Source organism: Symphodus melops (assembly GCF_947650265.1).
Source record: "Symphodus melops genome assembly, chromosome: 11".
Taxonomy (NCBI): Eukaryota; Metazoa; Chordata; class Actinopteri; order Labriformes; family Labridae; genus Symphodus; species Symphodus melops.
This window is the reverse complement of record NC_136701.1, coordinates 25,109,959-25,123,942: the sequence shown is the minus strand read 5'-3', so window position 1 is coordinate 25,123,942 and position 13,984 is coordinate 25,109,959. Positions and strand designations below refer to the sequence as shown.

The 13,984-nt window shown below is 48.3% G+C and overlaps 1 protein-coding gene across 2 annotated transcripts in view; it reads left to right on the top strand.

Annotated features, from left to right (window-relative positions):
- The window catches only part of clip2 (CAP-GLY domain containing linker protein 2), a 31,001-nt gene that overhangs the window by 8,766 nt on the left and 8,251 nt on the right, over positions 1–13,984 (top strand). Inside the window, exons 3-11 of one of the 2 annotated variants that reach the window (XM_079355812.1) lie at positions 1,726–2,225; positions 6,211–6,335; positions 7,065–7,278; positions 9,367–9,564; positions 9,650–9,753; positions 10,227–10,287; positions 11,603–11,653; positions 13,008–13,376; positions 13,516–13,984. The exon at positions 13,516–13,984 is cut by the window's right edge and continues 98 nt beyond it. In XM_079355812.1, the coding sequence (XP_079211938.1) occupies positions 1,726–2,225; positions 6,211–6,335; positions 7,065–7,278; positions 9,367–9,564; positions 9,650–9,753; positions 10,227–10,287; positions 11,603–11,653; positions 13,008–13,376; positions 13,516–13,984 (2,091 nt within the window). The remainder of the gene's footprint in view (positions 1–1,725; positions 2,226–6,210; positions 6,336–7,064; positions 7,279–9,366; positions 9,565–9,649; positions 9,754–10,226; positions 10,288–11,602; positions 11,654–13,007; positions 13,377–13,515) is intronic. The other variant, XM_079355813.1, reaches the window with a different exon arrangement.

The window sequence follows — 13,984 nt, the reverse complement described above, 5'->3', positions numbered from 1 at the left end:
GGGGACAGAGAGAGAGTGGGAGCGACATGCAGGAGCCTGGAGTCGCCCCTCTTTAGGGACTACAGCGAGGCCGTCTGCGCCCTGATAGCTCGACTCGTTCTTACCTCTGGGATTACAAGTCAGCCTGAAACTGATCATGATCGGCCATTTTGTGACATTAATGCGTCCTGATTTTCTTCGACCACAGCAGCAGAGCGATGACTGGTGTGTTTGTTTTTCCAGCTCAGTTTTCCTCTTTAATAACGGACACACAAAACAAACGAGTGCGAGCATGGAAGATCAGTTTCCTGGTGGGACATGCAGGCGTCCTCTGATCCAGAAAGGTCCTGATTGCCTGAAGTCCCGCCCGCTGGGTTCATGGTCCTGAGACCTCAGCAGGTCACTTGTGATCTCTCCCGTCCCGCCTTTTCCTTCAGTGAGCGAAATGGCGTGCGAGAAACAACTCGTCTGCAGGGACGTATCGCCTCGCTTCCATGCAGGATCAGTTTCTTAATAAACGTGTCGATCTGACTCACGACTGACAGATACCTCGTGCAAAGTCTGAGCTTAATCTCTGCAGCAAAGTTCGCCTCACGTTGAAGATAATCAGTCTGAGAAACGTTCCCCCCGAGGAGCACGTCGTCCCCAAACTTCATCGTGAACCCTTTGAAGTTTGACTCATTAGCATTTCTTCTAAATGCGTCTCTTAACATCACAACATATGGAAGCAGCTGAGGCATAAAGCAGCAACCACCGGGTGCTCACAAAACGTCCCCGGGCCGTCTCTCAGGGTGTCGTAGAGACAGACAGCGCCGGCACCGACTCTTCCTGCACACACACAGATAAACACGCAGACGGCGGTGCAGCAGACCGCGTGCTAATGCTCGCTTTACAGGCTGCTGTGGAATGAAAAAAAAAATCCAGCTCATGTTTGCGTCTAACAGGCGATATCACATCGTCTGCATGGCGGGGTTAATCACCGGCACATCACAGACACTGACTCTCTCTGACCCACTTTTCAGGAGGAATTAGAGTAACGTCTAATCGTGCACAAACCGTGCTGTTGTGCTGCACGCTGCAGCTTCTTCTCTTCGCTGGCATGACTGTCGGACTGTGAACGAGGGTGCCGTCACAATGTATGCAGTGTTTAAGACTCGACCGTCCTCTCTCTCTCTCTCTCTCTCTGTCTCTCTTTGTTTCACTTATAGCGTCATTTCTGACATCTTTTTTTTTCTTCTTTCCGTCCTCGCTCGTCACTGTCATGAACCGTCTCAAAGTTAAGTGACAAAAGAAGGGAAAGAACGCAGAACACGTCAGATTGATGTAAATCAGTCATGAAGTGGAGGGCTGTGAAGTGCAAACAAAACCAGCTGGTGGAGAGAGAAGAGAGGAGAGAGAGAGAGCTCCTGACTCCGCCCACTGTCTGCCAATCCAGGAAGCCAAACAAACCAAACACATGCAGAGAGACGGAGCGGGAGGGCAGCACGTCACTCTTTAATTTATCGACCCTCTTTTTATTTATTTATTAAGCCGCCTCTTTCTTTTCTCTTGTGTTGATCCATTATTAAACCTGCGCTGCCCTCTTACAGAATCATTTATTCCTCCCTCGTGCTTTTTTCTCCTTTTCTAAAAAAGTCAGAAAAACACTGTCACACGCTTCTCTTGCTTTGTCTGCAGGTTTGATCTGTTATCTGAACTTTTCTCTGCAGCATCGTGAATAACGTGTGACACTTCTCTGTCCTCCAGACTGTCCACTCAAGCCCACCACGCCCACCAAATTAACCGAGGAGGGCGACGATGTTTTGGGGGACTACACGGTGGGCGAGCAGGTCTGGGTCAACGGGGTCAAACCAGGAATTATCGCCTACCTCGGGGAGACCCAGTTCGCCCCGGGACAATGGGCCGGCGTGATCCTGAACGACCTAGTTGGCAAGAACGACGGCTCGGTGGGCGGCGTGCGCTACTTCGAGTGCCAGCCGCTCCAGGGCATCTTCACGCGGCCCTCCAAACTCAACCGACAGCCGGTCGGGGAGGGGAGCGACAGCCTCTCCACCGAGTCTCTCTCTGCTCTGAATCAGTCTTATCAGGGCGGCGGCGGCGCCCCCCAGAGGGTGGTGGTGCCGCTCAGAGAGGGGCTGCTTAACAGTGCGGTAAAGACGGGAAACGAGTCCGGGTCCAACATGTCTGACAGCGGCTCGGTGAAGAAAGGAGGGGACAAGGACTTACGGATTGGAGATCGAGTTTTGGTGAGTCATTGAGTTTGTATTGGATCATAAAGAGTGTGATCATGTAAACACAGCTCTGACAACAACACAGCCAGCAGGACTCCAGCTTCTCCCTCACTGGAGACAGTCAGGACTCACACACACACATTCACACAGCTTCCTCTAATAACCTCGTGTTCAACACCTCTCGTGAACGTCCACCGTCTCACCGTCCATGCAGATGTTGGAGTCCCAATTTTTGAACCTCTCTGTTGATTGATGATTTAAAAATGTATTTGCGACTTAAAGCGACGAGTTGATCGTTTTAAAAGTCCCCGAGGAAGATGAACGACTGTTTTATGAAGGCCTGAGTAAAGAGGGATCAACGCGGTGTCATGTGATACGAGGCTGCTGCTCAGAGGAAAACTCTTCACTCTGCTTTGCTTCTTCTTCTGTGGTATTTTTATCCTCTTTTGCAACCTCGTCGAAAAATAGGAAGGGTTATTACATAATAAGTAAAAAACATAACCTCTTTGCTCGGGTCATTTTTTTATCGGCTTCATGTTCGTTTTCTTATTGGCCCTTATTGGTGTAGGCGAGGCTCCGTGCGTGGAGTTATTGACCCCGGGGTCACGTTGCTTTCCATTAACTGATGGGCACAGGGGATCGTAACATCAGATCCTGTGCAGCTGCACACGGGTGAATGTAAATCACTCCGGATTACTTTCAGCACTTAAAGAGAGGAGAGACGATGCTGACACATTGATCAGAGGATCCATCTATTTCCTGAGCATCTCCCGTGAAATCTATCTCACTGCGGGGGCAGCCACGCACTTGTGTTACGCCCCGACGGAAACGCAACACCCGCCTTCAAATTTGGGTGAAATTAGCACAAATTGCGGACTCAGATTACGCTTCGTGGACAGAAGTCTCTTTTCCTCCTGCTAGGTATTAAGTTATGTGTAAAGACGCAGGAGTAAGACACAACTCAAGCAGGCCGGCATGATGTACTCGAGGGGTTAAACGATGAGCTCTTGATGGTTCCCGACTGTTAAGAGCCGTGTCGAGTTAATACTTTTCCAAAACTGTCTGATGGTGACTAAACAGCAGCCACACAGAGGTCTGCTTCAAAAAGGATGTTACTCTTCATATTCCAAAAAAAAAAAGAGCTGCAGAAATGTTTCCAGGCGGAGCGACGACCTCAGAGGCGAAACACATGATTAGTGTCTCCGCTCGCCGTCTGACGTCTGAGCAGACCCGCCTCTCTCCGCCGCTCGGCACTTAACCAGAGGCCGACTGCTAACGGAGAGATTGGAAAGGTTAAACAAGTGTTTTCTGTTGGTCGTTCTGCATGTGATACGGCTGATGTTCATTTTAATGTGTTCAAAGCTGCTTAAAGGAGGAACGTGTAACTCGGACACCTAGAGGTTAAGATGGGTACTGCAGCCCGAAGCGGCCGTGTGCAGGGTGCCAGATCAGTCAGGAGCAGAATCTAAAGTTAGAAGGAGGACATACTGGCTGCTGCATTGTTGTCAGAGAAGCTTCAACACAGCATGTTTCCTTCATGATCACACAGGAAGAGAGCAGCTCTCTGATTGGTCCTTTAACGTTCCAATATATCTTCACATTTGTTGACGTTTAAGAAGCGTGACTTGGAGAGGAAATACTACTGACTGCTGGGTTCAGCTTGTGTGAGTCACAAGCTGAACCTCTGTGTGGTCCACTCCTCCGACTAGTCCGTCTGAAAACCCGCCGAGGCCGAGGCCGATAGCGTGGCAGGAAATACTCTGGTGTCACAAGGCGTTAATCTGAGTCGGTCGCCGTCAGCCTGACTGTGTCGTGTCTCAGTGACTCAGCGTCAAAGTCTGCACACGCACCGGCTTGGCTCCTGTTCTCGCCGTTTTCACCTGAAGTCTCACAGGTACAAAGATATTTGGAATTGGTCCAATCATCAGGCTGCGATGCCTACAAAATAAAAGTCCTTTGATAAAAATCTCCTCTGTAATGATTAGAATAGAGACTGCAGTACCCATTTTAAACACTAGGGGTCAGAGTTACATACTGCTCCTTTAATGTGTCAATAACAGCAGAATTGATTTGAGATCTTTTCGAGAGCCTGGTTGTAGTTTGTTGTTCTTGTTTTGGTGTTTACTTCCTGTCATGCTTGCTGTTTCTCTTTGATGATTAAAAAAGGAAACTCGTCCTGCTCACATGTGCTCGCCATGTGAGAAGTGACACCCACATCGCTGACGCGTTCCTATTTTAACTTGGGCTGCACCGTTCGTGCTCAAACGTGAAGATGATTCATGTAATCATGGATCTGCATTTCACTGGAAAACACCAAGTTCTGTTCATTTTGGTTTTATAAATATCAACGGGGAAAAAACCTGCGAGGCACAAAGTGAAAGAAGGAACCTAAAAAGAAAAGCTTTTCAAATTAAGATCCCTTTTTGTTCGGTTTGTTGTTTTGCTTTTCCAGCCTGTGAATATGATGATGAATATTATCCACAGGCTGAACACAGACTTCTGCTGCTCTGACAGGAATTGGAGTAAAATAATCAACCCAAAAAAGCCTGAAATGAAGCCATTAGAGCGTCGCCTCTACAGGGCAACAGAAGTGTGTTTTTATAAACTCTTTTTCTGCTTCCGTAGACTAAATATCTGAGTGTCTGTTTCAGAAGGGAAAAGTCAACAAGTGAAGGGGAAAATATTCCAAACACAGCCCAGAGGAATCGGTTCAATCAGCACGAGCTCAGACGTAGGCGAGTTTAGGAATCTGTGCACTGAGAACACTTAAAGGCAGGGTGGGTCATTTCCTCCAGATACAGTTTTTTAGATTCTGGTTCAAACTGTCTTTAGGTCCTGACAGACATTAATAACTCAGGTTCTCTGAAAAAGGAACAAAGTAAATCCATCATCTGTATCAGTTTGTAAGTCTGTAAAAACTAATGTCTGCCACGAGGTACCAATCTGATGAACCAATCACAGCCTCCCTGTCTCCCTGCTCTCTGATGAACCAATCAGAGGCCTCCCTGTCTCCCTGCTCTCTGATGAACCAATCACAGGCCTCCCTGTCTCCCTGCTCTCTGATGAACCAATCACAGGCCTCCCTGTCTCCCTGCTCTCTGATGAACCAATCAGAGGCCTCCCTGTCTCCCTGCTCTCTGATGAACCAATCACATCTCCCTGCTCTCTGATTAACCAATCAGAGGCCTCCCTGTCTCCCTGCTCTCTGATGAACCAATCAGAGGCCTCCCTGTCTCCCTGCTCTCTGACGAACCAATCACAGGCCTCCCTGTCTCCCTGCTCTCTGATTAACCAATCAGAGGCCTCCCTGTCTCCCTGCTCTCTGATGAACCAATCACAGGCCTCCCTGTCTCCCTGCTCTCTGATGAACCAATCACAGGCCTCCCTGTCTCCCTGCTCTCTGACGAACCAATCACAGGCCTCCCTGTCTCCCTGCTCTCTGACGAACCAATCACAGGCCTCCCTGTCTCCCTGCTCTCTGATGAACCAATCAGAGGCCTCCCTGTCTCCCTGCTCTCTGACGAACCAATCACAGGCCTCCCTGTCTCCCTGCTCTCTGATGAACCAATCACAGGCCTCCCTGTCTCCCTGCTCTCTGACGAACCAATCAGAGGCCTCCCTGTCTCCCTGCTCTCTGACGAACCAATCACAGGCCTCCCTGTCTCCCTGCTCTCTGATGAACCAATCAGAGGCCTCCCTGTCTCCCTGCTCTCTGATGAACCAATCACAGGCCTCCCTGTCTCCCTGCTCATTCTTAAACCCAAATGTTGACTCAGATCAGTAGCAGGAAGTCTTTACTGACAAGAATCACAAAGATCCAAATCCAGGCAGACAAACAGACTTAAAGGGGTCAGACTGAGGAGGCTCGGCCACATGTTTCCACTTGTGTCCGTTGTTTGTGCTAAGACTGTGCTAACATCCAGTTTAATGATGCCGTTTAAAGGGTGACGAGGAAGAGCAAGCGGCGGGGACTTTAACCTTTCCGTCTCTGTCGCTGCAGGTGGGCGGCTCCAAGATGGGAGTCATACGCTACATCGGGGAGACAGACTTTGCCAAGGGCGAGTGGTGCGGGGTCGAGCTGGACGAGCCTTTGGGGAAGAACGACGGAGCAGTAGCTGGTACAAGGTACAAGCACACACACACACACACACACACACACACACACACACACACACACACACATTATGCATGCCTCAGGCTCCCCAAATTCCTGTTTTTCCCCCTAAAAGGAAACTGAGTGGAGGACTGTGGCTCCATCTGTTCACTCTGTTTGTTCTTTGTCCATGAAACCACAGCGAGTGACTGTCCAGCCCGTCGCTGTTCAGCCCGCCGCTGTTCAGCCCGCCGCTGTTCAGCCCGCCGCTGTTCAGCCCGCCACACTGAGCGTATCAGTGGCTCGCTTCTTCTCACCCAAAGATCCCACCTTTTTACTCTGCTCACACTCCTCTCCCTCCTGTCTTTATAAAATGTTTAAAATGTTCACAGACTTTTAAATTTGACGTGCAGATTCACAAACAAGTTCATTTCTTTTTACCGAAATTTGGTCCAAAAAAATGTGATTTTATTGTGAAATTTTCACCAAATGTTGTCGCTATTAATCCCTGAATTTTAGCATGTTTGAAATTCCGTTATTTCACATTTAAAAAGAAAAAAAACGTGAGGCTTTTATTTTCAAAAATCAAAAATCATGACCCAAATTGAAAACTAAAAACTCTTCTGGCAGGAGATTATTATCCCCTGATGAAACTGTTTTTACAGGGACTTTATTTAAACAGCTTTTATTGAGGTACAGATTTGTGAAATGTTTTTGTTTTTTTAAACCTCTCCTCTTCTCCGTCCTTCATCTCCATGCAGATATTTTCAGTGTCTTCAGAAGTTCGGCCTGTTTGCTCCGATCCACAAAGTGATCCGTATCGGCTTCCCGTCCACCAGCCCGGCCAAGGCCAAGAAGAGCAAGCGGATGGCCATGGGCGTCTCCTCTCTGGCCCACAGCCCCAGCAGCTCGTCCATCAGCTCCGTCAGCTCCGTGGCGTCCTCCGTGGGCGGACGACCGAGCCGAACCGGACTGGTGAGAACATGACCGAGGGTTTGTGGGTTTCATTTAGAGCGACAGCCTGTCATCACGGGCTGCAGCTCCTGCTGGAACAACTACAGGGAATATTGTACATTTAGAGGAAAAAGCTGCAGCTGGAAGAGAGCGCCGTACCTTTAAGAGAAACATCCCGAGGAATTATTGGCAACATGTATACAAAGGATTCTTTCGGGTCTCTCACATTGATTTTAGCTGCTGGTCCTGGGCCAGATCTCGGATGGAGGACACTCCCTTTACTCTCCTTAATTGTTGGCTGCAGTTTGAGACAGCAGTAAGAGAAGAGACTCTTAAATCATCAAGCAGAGCACGCTGCACCAAACGCTCACGGGCTCAGACTGCAGGAGGCCTCGAAGATCTTCCAGCACTTTTTCTTCAATTTATTCTTAAAAGATTAAAAAAAAAAAAAAAAGTCTTCAGCAGCTGAATTCACACTCCTGTGTCCTTAAATCGATTAACGCCTCGCCCTCTTCAACTGGAAGTGCGTGCTTGTTTTTCCTTCTTTGCATAGGAGAGAAAGAACGCCGCCTCCTCCAGAAACGGAAAACATTAGAATGAAAAGAGTTGGCGGACACGTCGAGCAGCGCAGCTACACACACACGTGCACGAGGCGACGTTAGCAGAACCAGAGACGCTTCGACACCCCGCTGGTGAAAATACGACTCGAGCGAATCACTTTTTAGATTCTTGTGAAGGAGTCGAGGCCGCAGTGCGTGGCGTGCCGTTAATCAGCAATAAGATGACTCCTGGTGCTACTTGGAGAGCCAGATATTTCCTGTGTTGTTCCCTCACTCACAGTCAGAAAGTATAGCATCACAAGCTAACGCTAGCTAGTCCTCCACAGGTGACTGATATCAAAAGTGACATTTGAGCTCTCACTTCCTGTTCCCGCTGAAGAAAAGAAAACCGGTGCGGACAGCGTCTAACACCTTCCGTCTCAGACTTGTGAAGCCGCTCCTGGTTGTCACATCATTTTTCTGTCGTCTCCGTCTCACGCGCTCATCGTAATCACGACGCGTACCTGTGTGTTGTGACGTTCTCCTCAAAGCGTGATGTTATGGTGCAGCATGTTCGAGTTTGGAGCGCTGTCTCGCTTTCACGCCGATAAAACCTCGATGAGTTTGATTTATAGATCCTGTCTTTCTTCTCTCGTTTCACGCTTTGACGAACCTGTCTTTAAAAATCAACACGCTCGAAATCAAACCGTCAAACGGGCGAGCAGTCAGATCCTTTCAGCTGTGAGGCGAGCTCTGTTCAGCCGCTCTGTTTCGTACCTGCAGCCAGAACGCGAGAGGAAGCACTTCAGCCATGCCGTGATATTTTAAACTCCTGAGTGTCTGTAAAGACTCAACGCTGACTCTCATTGGCCTTTCTAGGTAGACGCCTGAACCTTGAACCTCATGTGCAGGATGCAGCTTTATTTTAAAGTTCATATCCAGGTCTTTAAACTCCCTTCCTGGAGTCGTTCGGCAGACATGAGCTGTTTTGAAATCTTTGCATGAACACTTTTACAGGAAAGCCTTTTTAAATGTTTGATTGGTGATCCATCTCAGGTCTTGATTCAAAATGTTTTCGTGTTGTCTGTCGGCCCACCGTGGAGTACAGGAAGTGTTGAACAGGTCTGAAAGTTCAGGTTAGAAATCCTGTCAAAGAGCGCCCTCTAGTGGTAAAAGAAAACATTGCACCGTCGGCACGGTCTTTGGCTTCAGGCCTCCTTAAAGAAATGCTCTGCATCATCTTCCACACGTGTTTACTGACGGTACCTCAGCTGCTCATTTTCAGCTTCTCAAACATTTTAGTTTTCTGTGTTTTATGCTGAAAATGTCAGTAAAAAGAAACGAACGTGCTTCTGAATGTCTGCGTCTGGACGTCTTCTGGTCAGATCTAAAAGTCTGTGACCATTTTAAACATTTTATAAAAACTGGAGGGAGAGGAGTGAAATGTCCGTGGGATCTTTGGAATTGATTTTCCACAGTAAGACTGTTAAATATTTGATTCTCAGGCGGTGATCTGACGGGTTTGAGTGCGAGGCTCTGACTTGTGTTTGATCTCATTTTTCCTCTTCAGCTGACGGAGACGTCGTCGCGTTACGCCCGTAAGATCTCGGGCACCACGGCTCTGCAGGAGGCGCTGAAGGAGAAGCAGCAGCACATCGAGCAGCTGCTGGCTGAGAGGGACATGGAGCGGGCCGAGATGGCCAAAGCAACAAGTCACATCAGCGACGTGGAGAAGGAGCTGAACATCCTCAAGGCGCAGCACGTGCAGGTGACACCCAACCGTCCTTTCTTATCAAATCTGTCCTCTGCAGCACCGTGAGTGTCATTAACCGCCTTCCTCTGACTCGCCACAGTACGTGACGGAGAATGAAAGCACCCTGCAGCAGGTCAAAGCCATGCTGGCTGCCACGCAGAAAGACAAACTGGAGCTGGCCAATCAGCTGGAGGAAGAGAAAAGGTAACTCTCAGTCTGTATCATTAAACGTTTTCACATTTGACCTCCTGACAAATTCTATTCTGCTGCGTTATAAACACGAGGAGGCTGAAGTGACAAAATGTGTTCTGATGATGTTCACACATGACGCTCATTCAGAAATCTGTTTCATCGTTTGTTGCTTGAATCAGAATCAGAATCGTTTAATTATTGTCATTGTTACAAGTACAGAGAGAGTGAGAGAGTTTTAGATTCTCAATATTTATTGCAGAATGACGAGTAATCCCTCCAGCTTCATGTTTCAAGACAGATCCGATGAAGTTGCTCTAAACCTTTTTAAGCGAGAAGGATGTTTCCTCCGAAGGCAAACATCCAGATGAGAGAGTCTCATGTTCACAGTTTAGAAAAAAATAGGTAGAAGAGTGAGTGAGTCACGCACACACTCACTCATTTTATTTGAAAGTGCACATTCATTATCCTGTGTGACCGTTTCACAGGAAGGTGGAGGATCTCCAGTTCAGAGTGGAGGAGGAATCCATCACCAAAGGAGACCTGGAGGTAATTGTCTGCATAATTAACACATGACAACTCGTCTCCTTCTGTTTACTATAATCAGTGTGTCTTCAAACGTCGTCGAGTGAGCCAGGAGAGATTCGCCACGTTAAGGTTTGAGCGTGTTTCCTGCAGGGCACAAACAAACATTTTAAATATATTCAGATCAGAGTCGAGGAGCTCAGAGACGCTTCAGGAGGGAGGCGATGATCTGGACTTGAACCCTTTCTAACAGATTGACAGCTTCCCCAGACGCTGCTGCCCGCTGACCTCCGAAAAAACAACTACACACATTTTACAAAGCTCTGAGCTGGAGGAGGATTTTGGGGCAAAAATCTGAGATTTAAAGAAGCATGAATAAATGGTTTTATTCAGTGACCTGAATCCTGATTTAAAGGTTTGCAGAAAAATCTGTGAGATATAATATCTGTCCTCTCTCCTCCTCAACCAAACATGTTGATATTTATCTGATGTTTATTTAAAGTTTGGACTCAAAAAGAAGGAGGGATGCAAGCTTGAATTCTAATAACCGTATGAAGTTAAAATATATGTCAGGTCACATGATCTCCTCCTCTTCAGGTTCAATCAGTGTCAGAGCTCCTCTTCATCATGTGTGTGAAGTGTGTTGTTGTAAATCCACTCTGATCCTGTATGTGATCATGTCTATAAACCCCTCTATTTCAGCCCTGCTCAGAACAGGCTGTTTCTGTGTCTGTAGCTTTAAATATGTAAATGAGCTGTGTCTGACCACGCCCCCTCTCTGGAAGGGCTCGGGTGTACTCGCTGCTTTCTGGCTCCATGTCCTATTGTTTACGGTGAGAAGGCAGACTCAGAGGGCAGAACAAACACCTAGCTGTGGGAGTGTCACCCACCTGGGGGAGGGGCTACTGCCCTTTGTGATGTCATGAAGGGAACATCTCCAAACGGCCTGTTTGAGCACACATTGTCTGAAAAGTGGAGCAGGCAGAAGACGGAGAGGATCGACTGTTCTCATCACTGGGGGGTTTGAAGACAGACTAGAGACACATGTTAGAGGAACATGGAGCAGAGGATTCTGGGTAATATGTTACCTTTAAGTTAATTTTTATAAGGCGTACTAAAGTGACGTTCAGGTGGACATGCTTTATAATAAAACTAGAAATCAGACAAATAGACTTGCAGAGGTTTGAGTCCTCATCACCATCTTCATCACTTTACACAGACGGCCTCTTTAATAACACCTGTGAGTCAAACGCTCGATTTTTAGTCGTCCGGCATCAAAAAGAAAAACAGAACTCTGGATTTATATTTCACACACAGTAAGGTCTGCTTCTGCCAACAGGGAAGATGCTCTCTCGCTGCAGCATCCTTGAGGTTGGGTAAGAGAACCAAGGTGATGATAACAAAGGAATGATCTTTTTTTTCTGCCTTTGATCCGCCGCCGAGCTATCTCAACTCCTGACTTCAAATCGAAAACTTCAGACGCTGTCGAGGACGTTAACCGTGCATAGACTCTCTTTGCTCTTCCACTCCTGCGTGTGCTGCTCAGGAGATGACACCTGGGCCGCTCTCTTTTTGTTTGATTGGTTACGAGTGTGTGATTGTTTCCAGCTGTGTGTGTGTGTGTGTGTGTGTGTGTGTGTGTGTGTGTGTGCAGGTCTGCTGTCAGCTTTACTTCATCTATTTGGCTGCTTCTAGATGATCAGAAAATGGCCGCGCTCTCGTCTCATCTTCCTCTTTTCTGCACAAATATTTGGACGGTGACACATCGATTCTCTGGCTCCTTTTATTTAAAACTTTAGATGCTAATGATGCGAACGCTCTCTTTAAATATCTATTTATGACTTTAAAAAAATGATGACTGTAGTTTAGTTTTTCTTGGAATAACCAGATTATAGTCTGAAATGCTCAACAATTAAAACATTAGATATTTTTTTTAAGTTTCCAATATTTACTTTTTTTTTTATGTGTTGAGAATCTTAAAATCAACTCAAAGCTTCTTGAGCCTCGACCGCGTGAGGCGGGGTTATTTTTTAAAAGTCAGACTCAGACTCACGGCACGCCAAGTCAACACGACGTCCCTGACAACATGCAAAGACATTCCTCTGCAGGGACCGTTTCCTTTTTACAAAATCATCCAATCAGGCGTCTCCGCTCGTCGACATGGCGTGAGAGTAACCGTGTCTGTATGTGTGAGCGTGTAAAGAGCACCAGCACGAGTTTGAGTCAACAAAAGTGACAGCGTCGCACGATGACGTCACACGGGCGAGAAACCGGCACGCAGCGTGACGTCACAAGAACTAAACCGTTTCTCCGTCTGCTGCTTCACCCTGAGAGGAGTTTTACAAAGTGACTTAAATCACAGTTAGCGTGTTAACTCTTCCTGCGTCCTCTGAACACATCAGACTTTTCTCCGACAGAAACAGAAAACGTGCAGAAAACGGTTCCTCTGGTTTAAAGTGTAAACTAATCGAACGTCTCCGGAGCGAAGCAGGCCGGTCCATGTGTCACTGTTTGCAAATGTCTTGTGATTTATTATATTTACTGGAATGCACGTGTGTTTCTTACATCTTTGGACCTTTCAGGAGTTTCTTTTGATTTCCCTGATTTCTGCTCTTAACGTTCCTTCTGTTGCAAACAGGTGCTGTTTCCACCTGTTACTCCGATTCATGATGTCACATTTTCCCGCCGTGTTTAGAACAAACTGTCAGCAGATTTGAAGGGTTCTGTTTTGTTTTGCTCGTCAGCAAACCACGGTGGAGGAGCAGAGTCGCATCGTGCAGCTGGAGGAGGAGCTCAGCCTGCGGCGGGCCGAGATCGAGAACCTGCACGCCAAGCTTCGAGGAACCGACACAAACTCGACAAACGGCGGTGACCCCGCCCCGGGGTCAGACGCCCAGCCGGAGAACCTCCACCAGCTGGTGTCGGAGGGCCGCGAGCAACTCAAGGAGAGCGGCGAGCTCAAAGAGAAGTACGAGACGGCGGCAGCAGCGAGCCGGGAGGAGGTGGAGGCGCTGAAGGCGGCGGTGGAGAACAAGAACCAGGAGCTCAGCGAGATGAAGCAGAAAGTCCAACAGGCCACCAAAGAGAACATGGACATGATGGACACCTGGAAGGTATTCTGCTGTGTGTGTGTGTGTGTGTGTGTGTGTGTGTGTGTTAGGGGGAGGCGAGCTCGGGGAGAACCCAGACGCAGGATCACTGGTTGACCTCTAAAGTCGACATCGTCTGACTCTTCCCTCCTCTCGTGTTCAGGCTAAATTCGACACTCTGGTGAGCGACCACCAGCGCTCCCTGGAGGAGCTGAAGGCCACGCTGAGCGGCGAGCGTGCAGCTCCAGAAGGTCCGGAGCAGGACGCCCAGGAGCTGAGGACCGCTCTGGAGAGCCTGAAGATGGAGCACCAGCTGGAGGTGGAGAACCTCAAGGCCAAACACAAGATCGAAGCCGCTATCCTCAGCAAGGAGCGCGAAGACCTCAGCGCTCGGCTGCAGGACGCCAAAGAGGGAAACCAGGCGCTGATGAGGACCGAGCAGGACGCCAAAGGCGGCAAACAGGCGCTGGAGCAGGCCGTGGAGAAGCTCCAGAAGGCGGAGCAGAGGCTGGCGGAGATGGAGAAGCATCAGCTGGAGCGGGACAGAAGCGGCGAGGAGTTGAGAGAGAGGCTGGAGCTGTCGGAGAAGAAGATGAAGGACTACGAGGCGCTGCAGAAAGCTCAGGCAGAGA